Source organism: Vulpes vulpes, chromosome 13 (genome assembly GCF_048418805.1).
Source record: "Vulpes vulpes isolate BD-2025 chromosome 13, VulVul3, whole genome shotgun sequence".
Classification (NCBI taxonomy): domain Eukaryota; kingdom Metazoa; phylum Chordata; class Mammalia; order Carnivora; family Canidae; genus Vulpes; species Vulpes vulpes.
The window spans coordinates 82,448,158-82,461,601 of NC_132792.1; the positions used below are offsets into that span (position 1 = coordinate 82,448,158).

Sequence of the window (13,444 nt, forward strand, 5' to 3'; positions counted from 1 at the left end):
TAAAATAAAGTCCAATAAGATGGAGACTGGATACAGTGTGCTTTCCACCTCAGTACTGTAACTAAATATGGAAAGAGGAGAGGCTAAATATTTAGGCACAGACTAGGTCAACAACTCAAGGAAATGAAATCAGGATCTCAAAAGAGATCCTGCACGCCCATGTGTATTACAGCATTATTCACAATAGCCACGTTATGGAAGCAGCTTAAACATCAGATGAATGGATAAAGAAAATGCATATACATCTACAGGAATAGTATTTAGTCATAAAACAGAAGGAAATCCTGCCATTCGCAATAACATAGAAGAACCTGGAGGACTTCATGCTAGGTGAAGTAAGCTGAGCCTACCAAGACAGTATATGATCTCACTTATGTGTTGAATTATAAGAAGTCAAACTCATGGAAACTGAGAGTAGGGCAGTGGGTTGACAGGGGTTCAGGGATAGGGGAAGTAGATATTGCTTAAGTGTCGGTCAAAGGTCACATGTTTCAGGTAGAAAACAAACGAGTTCTGGGGACTTAGCATGGTGACTATAGTTAATAATGCTGTAGTATGTCCTTGAAGTATGCTAAGAGCATACAGCTTAAATGTTCTCTTCACAAACCAGTAACCGTGTGAGGTGATGGATATGTTAATTAGCTTGGTTGTGGTAAACATTTCACAGTGCCTGTACATATATCAGATAATCATGCTGTATACTTTAAATATGCATAATTTTCTTTGTCAATTCAGCCTCAATAAGGCTGAAGGAGGGGAAAAAGGAAATCTGAATGGGCCCAATATTAATCCATGAACGATAGATAACTTTGTACATTTTTAGTTGTGATCTTTTTTTTTTAGATTTTTATTTATTTATGATAGTCACACACAGAGAGAGAGAGGCAGAGACACAGGCAGAGGGAGAAGCAGGCTCCATGCACCGGGAGCCCGACGTGGGATTCGATCCCGGGTCTCCAGGATCGCACCCTGGGCCAAAGGCAGGCGCCAAACCGCTGCGCCACCCAGGGATCCCTTTAGTTTTGATCTTATGTCATCATCAGTGGTTCTGCTTTGCTTAAGACAAAAGTAGAAAAAAAAGTTTTTCAAGGCTCAAGTTATTTAAGCTTTTTGTTTGTTGAAAATTCCATGAGCTTCAGAACGACAGGTAATTTTATAAATATGTTCTTTATGATAATTATCAGTGATGCATCTAGTCTATTTAGGTATAAATAATACATTTTTGAACTTGGAGGTTGTGGGTAGTAAGTGAAGACAAATGGATAGATGTTTCTGCTTCATGGTAGCCACTCTTGTTTTCCTTTTCATGTCCTTCTCTGGCCAAATCCATGCAGTTCACTTAAGTGTGTACTGAGCTCCTGTGCAAGGGACTGGGCAGATGGGAGTGCCAGTGTGAGCAAGTTCATGTGGAAAGTTTTCAGTCTAAACAGCTAAAATTTTGGTTAGTTCCTTATTTTATATAACTGTACCTGATAAATGAAAGTGGAAATTCAACTATTCATTTAATCTTTAAAAACTGGGCATTAAAATTTTTTTATTATTTTTTTGCATACAACTCATTTATTAATATTTTTTTAAAAACCAAATGCAAGTAAACCTGGCTTCTTTTTCCCACAAAAATGGGGAATACATCTCTGTAAAGAAATTTTATATTATTTGTACACAGCAGTTTGTTGCTGAGATTTATAGTTTCAGCAAAAAGCAATTAATGGAGGGGGAAGCAACTAATGAGCAACCCCTCAAAAAAAAAATAAAATAAAACTCCCAAACAAAATAACATTAACTGATTAATACATAAAACTTTTTACAATATGGTAAGCAATAGTGATCAGAAAACACCCTACTTAAAGTAATTTTTGTACAGATTTCTATTATACTGCAATTCACTCCCAGCAACTCTAAGCCCATTAAGAGCACTTACATTGTGGCATTACACTTGCTAATTTCTTTAAAAACAAATGTTTTTTATAAAGAGTAAACACAAAGAGTTTTCAAACATGGTCTATCTGTACCTGAAGCACTATGCTGAAATGTTTTTAATTTAATCCTCATGTTTAAGCTACATAACTGTACTGTAATAATCCACTGGTTCTGGTACCTTTATGCTGATGTTGGGAATTGGTGGCTTAGCCATACTGGATATTACTCAGAATATTAAGTTATAGAAGTGTAAAACATTTCAGTTTGCTTTTTTCAAGATGTTTGAGTAAAATGCTTTAATTCTAACAGAAAGCTTCAAATAACTCACCTTTTAAAAATGAAGATGTAGGGGCATTTGGATGGCTCAATGGTTGAGTGTCTGCCTTTGGCTCAGGGCGTGATCCTGGTCCTGGGATCGAGTCCTACATCGGGCTCCCCACAGGAAGCTTACTTCTCCCTCTACCTATGTATCTCCCTCTCTCTGTGTCTCTCATGAATAAATAAATAATTCTTTTAATTAAAAAATAAAAAGATGTAGAAACAACATCTTTTACTTAGAAGTTATTTAAGGCATTGTGGCTCAGAAATAAGATCAAGTTGTATAAATGTCTTATTTACTTGTGGCTCTAATATTTGTGTTCAGCTAGGAATCATTTATCATTGCAGCTCAGAGAGCTTGTTTCAATATATGTTCTGTGGGCAGCCTGGGTGGCTCAGCAGTTTAGTGCCGCCTTCAGCCCAGGACGTGATCCTGGAGACCCGGGATCAAGTCCTGCGTCCGGTTCCCTGCATGGAGCCTGCTTTTCCCTCTGCCTGTGTCTCTGCCTCTCTTTTTCTCTCTGTGTCTCTCATGAATAAATAAGTAAAATCTTTAAAAATATATATGTGTTTGTTTATAGGAGAATGATTTCACTGAGTCAGCAGCAGAATGGTATTAGCACAAAGTTACTTTTTTCCCCTCCTGGTAAGGACTTTCACTGACTCATATCCATCCTACCTCAGGGGCACTGATGCACATTTTGTAATTGGGATTCAGGATATGGTTTCTGACTAGTGTGGAAACTGAAGGTAATGTGTGCTGGTTTGGGGAACAGAATTTACAACCCTGGCCTTACTTAAACCAACTCCCTAAACTACTGTAGTGATGAAAGTAAACTGTAAAGTAAAAGCTTAGGGAAAAATCTCCAGGAGTAGAGCTGAAGGTAATAGGAAAGTCTGATTAAGTTGTTCCATAACAATAAGGAGTTGTTTTGTTTTAAAGATTTATTTATTCATAAGAGCCACAGAGAGGCAGAGACATAAGTAGAGGGAGAAGCAGGCTCCTCACAGGTAGCCCGATGTGGGACTCGATCCTAGACCCCAGGATCACGCCCTGAGCTGAAGGCAGAGACTTTAACCACTGAGCCACTTAGGCATCCCACCATATGGTGTTTTAAAGAAATCTTCTATAGCAGGAAATTCATAGGAGGTTATCATGTCACATTAGGCCTCCAGATCTATAGCTAGTGGACATGCCCTCCTTAAACCAAGTACTAGCAGTTCAGGCGGCTTTTACTCTTAAATCTTTCCATGGGCCATCCAGGCCTCATTTAGTGCTGGGAGGTGTGGCCCAGGGAGGAGAGAGAGTGGATGCTGTGAAGGCCGCAACAGGCTTGCCACCCACCCTGCGCACAGATGGAGGGGTTGCATTTGAGGAGCAGATTGGCCTTGGGAGCAGTATTTCAGGTCCCTTTTTAAAAATATGTATTTAACATTATATCTCAGAGGACACAAAATAGCAACACGGACAAAAAAAATAAAAACTCATACAGTTGCAGTGAGGAATAACCAACTGATTAATGACTTGTGAACAAATAAAATAGTATTTAAGGTTGGTGAGTACACAAGAAAACTGTTCATGCCCTGAAATCTTATAGTCTTACAAAAATACTTGAGGGGCACCTGGGTGACTGAGTCAGTTAAGTATCTGCCTTTGGTTCAGGTGATGATCCCAGGGTCCTAGGATCAAGCCCTGTGTGGGGCTTCTCGCTCAGTGGGGATTCTACTTCTCCCTCTCCCTCTGCCCCTTATCCCCCTTGTACGCTCTCATTTTCTCTCTTAAATAAAGAAATGCATTCTTATAAAAAATACTTAAGTTTTACCAAATTTAAAGTAATTCCAAAATTTAAGTGACATTTCCAATGACAAGTTGTGAAGCATAAGGAAACATCTAACCTATCAAAATAAAAAGATCAACCATTGATGTGAGAGGAATAAGTAAATTATCTTTATTTCTCTCCAACAAAATCGATATTATAAAGCTATTAGAATATGATGGGGTAATCGAAGACTCGGTCTCCAAGGTAGGGAGGAGGAAGATTTTTCAGACAGTGCATTAATAAAAATAGTATACCAATTTCCTGGATTTGGGGAAGTATTAGGTAATTTGTCATTAAGTTTATAATTTGTTAACATTTCTTTTTTATCCATCCTTTGTGAGGAACATGACAGAAAATGCCTAACAGGTTCTATTTTTTTCATATTAAAATTGGGAAATAAATGTGACAAAATGTGCCTTCTGGGGTGGTTAGAGTAGGTTTAGAATGTTATTTTTGGTGGGTTTGGGGGGTTTTCTTAAATTGCTTTTAAAAATTCCTTTTTTTAACACATTGCTATAAAAAGAGAGTACGTTAGAGCAGGGGTCAGAGTCAGATGAGGGCTCTACCAAAACTCTTGTACTCACTAATTGTATGAATGTAGCAGACACCCTCCTTGACATGAGCCTGAGTTTTATCTACAGAATGTGACTCATGACACCAGCCCTTCCTGTTACTTAGGTTTTGTACAAGGATGAAAATAAGAAGTAAAAGGCTTTGTAAATTAATGTAATTAATTAGCATAGTATTATTTATTCCATTCACATTCATAATTTTAGAAACTTTTTGTAGAAAGAGGTGAATCAAATACATAATTTCCTTAAATGGTAGAACTTAATGATTCATTTTATGAACTGTTTTTCTCCAATTGTACATAGCTGTTTGTGCTCTGAATCACTCAACTATTTACTCTCCATTTTATTAATTCGAAACACATCTTTGATAGAACCAGGACACACGGGATCCCTGGGTGGCACAGCGGTTTAGCGCCTGCCTTTGGCCCAGGGCGCGATCCTGGAGACCCGAGATCGAGTCCCACGTCGGGCCCACGGTGCATGGAGCCTGTTTCTCCCTCTGCCTGTGTCTCTGCCTCTCTCTTTCTCTCTCTCTGTGTGACTATAATAAATAAATAAAAATTAAAAAAAAGAAGAACCAGGACACACCTTCAGTAATTTTGAAGTAATAGCTGTACCCAGAAACTTGTAATGATTTTCCTGTAGTCACATGAATCTTGTACTTTTTGTCTCCTTTCAGGTCAATGGTGATATTCCCCCTCGGTTAAAAAAAAGTGCTCACGAAATCATCCTGGACTTCATCAGATCAAGACCCCCTTTAAAGCCGGTATGTGATCTGATGTGTTCCCCTTGGTTGGAGGTCACGTAACAAGGTACTCTCCTCTAAGACATGGTCTCTGGAGCTCAGCTCTCGAAGTAGTTTTTACACCAAGCTTTTCTTCTCAGAATGATGAAGCCTAACTCTAAGTTGTATTCTTTAGTCACAGAAGAATACTTAAAATTATTCAATACAAGACTGTCTTAGGATGTTTTAACTCCAAACAACCTGAGTTATGCAGTTTACTTAGTAGCCACATGTCTCTGAGTAAATTAATCAGCCTCCCTGAGCCTTTATTTCTTCAATTGTAGAAAGATTACTTAATAATCTAAAAATTTTGTGATACTTCAAAAATGTTTTTTTTTTTAAATAATAGATAAGGTATAGCTTACATTTCAATTGATTATCTATCATGGTAGCATATTGTGAACATAATTATAATGCTAGCAAAACTGACTCCTTAAAATTGAGCACATATGACTAAATTACTGTGAAATCCAATAATCTCCCTATTGCTTAAAATAGTCATTTATCAAATGGTGTTGCAATCAGTGAAATACAATTTCATAATACTTTACCATAGAAATGGACTTCAGTAAGAATTATTTAAGGACAACTATTCAAGTCTATAGCCATTCCATTTTTTCCCCCCCAAGGTTGCAGCCAGAAAACTGAAACCCACTCCACCCCGACCACGGAGCCTCCATGAAAGAATATTAGAAGAAATCAAAGCAGAAAGAAAGCTACGGCCTGTCTCACCAGAGGAGATTAGACGCAGCAGATTAGGTGAGTCAGCTGCTTACTACGCTGCTGGTCTAGCCTCAGCCACTTGAAGCAGTGTCTCTATACAACCAGCCCAGAGAAAAGTAAAAGCAGTGTTTGTTCCTTTCTGTCTCTCTCTTTGTCTCTCTCTCTCTCCCACATACACGCACACTCTTACTTGAAGTTTATGCATGAAATTCACAGAATAGGAAATCCTTTGCCCATACGATACTGAACTACATGAGAGTGTCATGGCTTAGTAGGAATTGCTCTGTCATTCTCTAGACTGTGGTTTTAGGAGAGTCCCTTTACCTCTCTGAGTGTTGGTTTCTTTATTGGCAGAAGGAGAAAAATTCCTCTACATTTTAATTATGGCTTTTATATAAGAATTAAGTAAGATTGTGGTCAAAATACTCCATAAATTATATTACATATACAAAGCTCTTATGTTTTAGAAATATGATACATAGTTTTACTTCACGTTTCTGTTGTCTTAATTATGGATTTAAAGATACAGTATTATATGATGAAAGCATTGATTGTTATCTGATATCACTTATTCCCAAGCTTCCTTTATATTTATTTAATGTTATGTGTACTATAAACACACATTGATTTTGATTTATAGCAAGACCGTATTTTAAAATGTTTGTAACATTTTTGTTTATACAACTTTCCTCTTATTTGTAAGATTAAAGCTGCCCAAAGAATTCAGAGAAACTTCCTGTAGGAAAATAGACAGTAGTGGCATCTGAACAGGAAAAGAACCACACTCTCCTAGTCTTCTCCTCTAATCTCTTTTCCTGCCTCTGTTAGACCCTGCGTGGTCTTTCAGATTTCTGTTCCGGGCTCACTGTGTCTCTCTGAACAACCACACCGATCTCTGTGATTTTTGTTCTGGCTACTTTCAGCCCTCATCTGTGCACCTGTCTCTCTGAGCTCACACCCATTCCCCCAGCTGTCTGCTAGCTAGGGCCTACAGCAGGACAGGGGAAGCCATTTGTTTTCTCCCAAACCATCTTCTCCTGTTTCCTCATTTCAGTGTGCTCAAGGCAGAACTTCACCATCATCTCAGATTCCCACCTAACAGCTAAGCCCTGTTGATATTTCTTATTCTGAACCTTTCTAGTTTTCCCCATTTTTAACCCAACACCATCCTAACCCAGCCTGACATCTTCTCTTATCTAGTTTATCACATCAGCTTTGACTGCTGTCTCTGCTTCTAGCCTCACAATCTTGAGTCATGTCATGTTGATATTCTTTTGTTAGACTCTTGACCCTTCTTTTACCTTGTGACCTCCGTGCCAGCAGGACCCACATCTGTCTTGTTCATTGTTGTAGAAGTGCACCCATAGGTGCTGAAATAATTGAATGTACCTTCCAGTTACAAAGCTACTGAGAGAAAGTTGAGTCAGTGTTGGACAGGGGTCCAATTTTTATGGCAGCAAGTGTTGTCTTTTAAAAATGTTGAGGGACACCTGGATGACTCAGCAGTTGGGAGTCTGCCTTTGGCTCAGGGTGTGATCCCAGAATTCTGGGACCAGGTCCCACATTGGGCTCCCTGCGAGGAGCCTGCTTCTCCCTCTGCCTATGTCTCTGCCTTCTCTTTGGGGTCTCATGGATAAATAAATCAAATCATTTTTTAAAAAATAAAAATGTTGAAAGCATGCTAAGTGACAAATCCATGTGAGCATTTATAAAATAATGAACTAAAACATACAAGCCATGTGCACCAAGGGTTCTTATCCTGAGAGTCCTTGAACAAGCCTGACGAGAGTCTGAGAGTCCCCGAAATATAAAAAAAATGTAAAAATGTAAAAAAATTTTACTTCATAAAATGTATGAATGTGCATTTTTCTGGAGAGAGGGTCCATATTTTTCCTTAGTTTCCGAAACAGTACCCAGCCTCAAAAGAGTAAGAACCACTGTGGAAAAATAAGGAAGTGGTATTATGGGATGCTAGCTTAAGACTGGATTTCTTTTTAAATTAGCATACCTTGAGAAGAAACAGTGGAGATAATAGAAAAGATTTCAATAAAACCATGAGGCAAAACAAATCTATTACCATGAGAAAAGCAAGCTTCATGATTTACAGGAGCACATAGTAATTAGGCTAAGGGATTGTCAACCTCAGTGGAAGTACCAAAAAGACTAGAGAAAGGAGCAATATAGGCATAATGTGCTTGTACGACATGGATGGTATTTGACATATAGTTCCTTCACTTTTCTAATAGTTTTTTTGAACCTTTACTTTCTATTAAACAACCATGCCATCTCCTGGGATATAGAGATGAACAAGGCATAATGCCTGCCCACGAATGCTTACAAAAGAATGACTCTGGAGTGTCATGCATGTTCATACTACAAGACCATTAACAGCAAGTCACAAGACATTGGTGAGGTCATTTGAGGGAGAGACTAGCAGTCCCTGTGAGTGTCAGAGGGCCACTTTCATTGCTTGGAAGGATCGTTGCAAGCCTTTGTCACATATATGTTCTTCTCTTTCATTTTAAACAAGTTAGATGTTAAATAACAGGAAACCTACTTTAGAACAATTAAATATCAAGGGCCCCTCAGTGGCTCAGTCAGTTAAGGAACCAACTCTTGGTTTCAGCTCAGGTCTTGATCTCATGGCCTCTGTGATTGATCCCCATCTCAGGCTCCAAGTTCAGCATTAGAGTCTACTTGGATATTCTCTTCCTCTGCACCTTACCCCACTGGCATGCTAGCATGCACATTCTCTCTTTCTCATTCATACTCAAGTAAATAAATCTTTAAAAAAATAATACCAATTTTATGTTTTGAGCATATCTTACTATTTTTTATTTTAACCTTATGAATTGGTGATTCACAACAATCATGATCGAGCTGTTACAGAAAGTGAGAGTCTTCTACAATTCTGCATTCAAACTGATCTTGTATCTTATTGGAAAGTAAGGTATTTGGGCTTGTTATTTCTGCAGATCTACATTGGTTCTTACTATACAATTTTGCTTTGGGGAGTTTGATTAGGATGAGGTTGGCAGAATGCACTTAGGACAAGTTTCCCTAAATATTTTTATAACCTTTCCCCTCCATGTAATTGTGAGTAGAATCCCACTATAGAAACTGGGGACATGTGTAAATGTTTAAAGAAATGTTACCCATAATTTCAAAAGCCAGAGGCATCCACTGTAAATCTACTTGTGCAGTATGGAGATAAGAACTATACTCTGTTTAAAAAGAAAAAAAAAAAAAAGAACTATACTCTGTTCTCTTCACTTAACATTGTATGTGATGTGAACATCTTCCCGTGTCATTAAATAGGACTCATAAGGCGCTTGTATCCTGATAATATGGCTAAATTGTGTTTTATATCCCTATTTTTTGACAGAATGTCCTTTTTTTTTTTTTCTTTTACTGTCAAGCCTGAAAATACTATTCTTGCGCACCAGTCTTTGTTCATGTCCCATCATTTTCTGTTTCCTAACATCTCATACTGAATTGAGACTTTTGGTTTTAAATATAAATTGTGCCTTTAAAAGGCATCTTTTCCGTAAATTTCTTAATTGCTATTATGCTTGATTTCTCTCCTTTTTGTAAAATGGAAAAGCTTGGAAAAAGATCCAAACCTCATCTTCCAAGAAATAATAGCAGCCCTCTGTACTGCAATAGTCTTATTTCAAAAGATAGATTATTCACATATCAGGGAAGAACAGAATGAGAAGATATTAGAGAAGGTTGGTAAATGCTTTGAGAATATGTTGGATCTTATTTACTGTGTATAATTAGGAAAATCTAGAGTCAATGGTATTTGAATTCAGAAATGCAAGGGTTTTTTTATGAGTCACAGATATTTATTTGAAAACCTCACACTAATGTACGTATAAATACTATAATCAGATTATGGACCACAGAAACTGGATATTTGCTTCTATTAAGGAATATTGTAATATTGTAATATTCCTTAATAGAAATCTTTAAAATAATTATAATTAATAAATGTTTAGATTTTCTTGAGAAAAGCAGTAAAATTAAATTTATATAGCACTTTTGTAGTCCGTGTTTTTTGAGGTAGAACATTTATTTCTTCAATAAATATCACCTAGGGATCCCTGGGTGGCGCAGCGGTTTAGCGCCTGCCTTTGGCCCAGGGCGCGATCCTGGAGTCCCAGGATCAAGTCCCACGTCAGGCTCCCGGCATGGAGCCTGCTTCTCCCTCCTCCTGTGTCTCTGCCTCTCTCTCTCTCTCTTTATGTCTATCATAAATAAATAAATAAATCTTTAAAAACAAAATAAATATCACCTAAATCATGAAATCCTTTTCTGTTTGAAATACATAATTTCTGCATCCAAAATATCTTGATTATTGAACTTCAAGTTTCTGCTATGAATTTTTTTATTGACATATAGTGTATTATTAGTTTCAAAGGTAGAGTTCGGTGATCCATCAGTCTTATGTAACACCTAGTGCTCATTATATCATGTCCCCTCCTTAATGCTCATTCCCCAGTTACCCCACCCTCTCCCCCCAGCAACCCCCAATTTGTTTCCTATGATTAAGAGTCTCTTATGGAGACACCTGGGTGGCTCAGCTGGTTAAGCACCTGCCTTCAGCTCAGGTTATGATCCCAAGGTCCTGGGATCGAGCCCCAGTTTGGGCTCCCTGCTCCACAGGGGGCCTGCTTCTCCCGCTCCTTCTGCCACTGCCTCTGCTTGTGTGCATGCATACTTGTGCATGTGCTCTCTCTCTCTCTCTCTGTCTCTCTGTCTCTCTGTGTCAGATGAATAAAACCTAAAAATAAAAAAAAAGAGTCTCTTATGGTTTGTCTCCCCCTGGTTTTGTCTTGTTCTATTTTTTTCTTCTCTTCCCCTGTGATCCTCTGTTTTGTTTCTTAGATTCCACATATGAGTGAGATCATATGATTGACTTATTTCACTCAGCAAATACTCTCTAGCTCTATCCACATCATTGCAAATGACAAGATTTGGGGGTTTTTTGATGGCTGAGTAGTATTCCTGTGTGTGTGTGTATATACATGTGTGTGTACACCACATCTTCTTTATCCATTCATCTGTTGATGGACATCTGGGCTCTTTCCATAGTTTTGCTACTGTGGACATTGCTGCCATAAACATTGGGGTGTAGGTGCCCCCTTAGGATCACTACATTTGTATCTTTGGGGTAAATACCTAGTAGTGCAATTGCTGGGTCGAAGGGTAGCTCTATTTCAACTTTTTGAGGAACCTCCATCCTGTTTTCCAGAGTGGCTACGCCAGTTTGCATTCCCACCAACAGTGTAGGAGAATTCCCCTTTCTCCACATCCTCACCAACCTCTGTCATTTCCTGACTTAAATTTTAGCCAATGTGAGGTAGTATCTCATTGTGGTTTTGATTTGTACTTTCCTGATGCCGAATGATGTTGAACATTTTCTCAGGTGTCTGTTGGCCATGTGTATGTCTTTGGAGAAATGTCTGCTCATGACTTCTGCCCATTTCATGACTGGATTATTTGTTGGATATTGAGTTTGATAAGTTCTTTATAGATCTTTGGATACTAGCCCTTTATCTGATGTGTCATTTGCAAATATCTTCTCCCATTCTGTCAGTTGTCTTTTGGTTATGTTGATTGTTTCCTTTGCTGTGCAAAAGCTTTTTATCTTGATGAAGTCCCAGCAGTTCATTTTTGCCTTTGTTTCCCTTGCCTTTGGAGACGTATCTAGCAAGAAGTTGCTGCAGTCAAGGCTACAGAGGTTGCTGCTTGTGTTCTCCTTTAGGATTTGGATGGATTCCTGTCTCACATTTAGGTCTTTCATCTAGTTTGAGTCTGTTTTTGTGTATAGTGTAAGAAAATGGTCCAGTTTCATTCTTCTACATGTGGCTGTCCAATTTTCCCAACACCATTTGTTAAAGAGACTGTCTTTTTTTCTATTGGATATCATTTGTTGCTTCATCAAAGAGTAGTTAATCATAGAGTTGAAAGTCCATTTATGGGTTCTCTATTCTGGTCCATTGATCTATGTGTCTGTTTTTGTGCCAGTACCAGGCTGTCTTGATGATCACAGCTTTGTAATAGAGCTCAAAGTCTGGAATTGTGATGCCTCCAGCTTTGGTTTTCTTTTTCAACCTTCATTTGGCTATTCGGGGTCTTTTCTCATTCCATACAAATTTTAGGATTTTTTGTTCCAGCTCTGTGAAGAAAGTTGATGGTATTTTGATAGGGATTGCATTGAATGTATAGATTGCTCTAGGTTGCATAGACATTTTAACAATATTTGTTCTTCTAGCCCATGAACATGGGATGTTTTTCCATTTCTTTGTGTCTTCCTCACTTTCTTGGATGAGTGTTCTATAGTTCTGAGTACAGATCCTTTGCCTCTTTGGTTAGGTTTATTCTTAGGTACTTTATGATTTTGGTGCAATTATAAATGGGATCCTTAATTTTTCTTTCTTCTGTCTCATTATTAGTGTATAGAAATGCAACTGATTTCTGTGCATTGATTTTTATATCATGCCATGTTGGCTGAATTCCTGTAAGATTCTGGAGTCTTTGGGCTTTCTTAATTTTTTTTTTTAAGATTTTATTTATTTTATTTATTTTTTTTTTTAAGATTTTATTTATTTGAGAGACACAGAGAGCGAGAGAGGCAGAGACATAGGGAAAGGAAGAAGCAGGCTCCGTGTGGGGAGCCCAGTGCAGAACTCGATTCCAGGACCCCAGGATCACACCCTGAGCCAAAGGCAGATGCTCAACCACTGAGCCACCCAGGCATCCCTATCTTTTTAAATTTCTATCAGCAGAGTTTTATAGTTTTCTTTTTTTTTTTTTAAGATTTTATTTATTCATGAGAGACAGAGAGAGGCAGAGACTTAGGCAGAGGGAGAAGCAGGCTCCATGCAGGGAGCCCAATGTGGGACTCGATCCCAGGACCCCAGGATCATGACCTGAGCTGAAGGCAGATGCTCAACCACTGAGCCACTCAGGCATCTCTTTTTTGGGCTTTCTACATAGAGTATCACGTCATGTGCAAAGAGTGAGAGTTTGACTTTTTATTTGCTGATTCAGATGCCTTTTACAGAAATTTAGGCTTTTTTTAAATAGGTGGGTTTTTTTATTCAAGTAGAATTAACATACAGTGCTATATTAATTTCAGGTATAATGATTCAGCAGTTTTATACATTTCTCAGTGTTCATCGGGTTAAAGGTACTCTTAATCCCCTTCCCCTGTTTCACCCATTCCTACCTGTCTGTCCTCTGGTAACCATTAGGGTCTTTTTTTTTATTTCTTTTCTTATTATTTTCTTTATTTATTC

At 38.1% G+C, this 13,444-nt stretch overlaps 1 protein-coding gene across 4 annotated transcripts in view; it reads left to right on the forward strand.

Moving 5' to 3' along the window:
* The window catches only part of SPIRE1 (spire type actin nucleation factor 1), a 206,069-nt gene that overhangs the window by 155,691 nt on the left and 36,934 nt on the right, over positions 1-13,444 (forward strand). For all 4 annotated transcript variants that reach the window (XM_072734854.1, XM_072734851.1, XM_072734852.1 and 1 more), the window contains exons 7-8: positions 5,310-5,396; positions 6,044-6,173. In XM_072734854.1, coding sequence (XP_072590955.1) covers positions 5,310-5,396; positions 6,044-6,173 — 217 coding nt within the window. The remainder of the gene's footprint in view (positions 1-5,309; positions 5,397-6,043; positions 6,174-13,444) is intronic.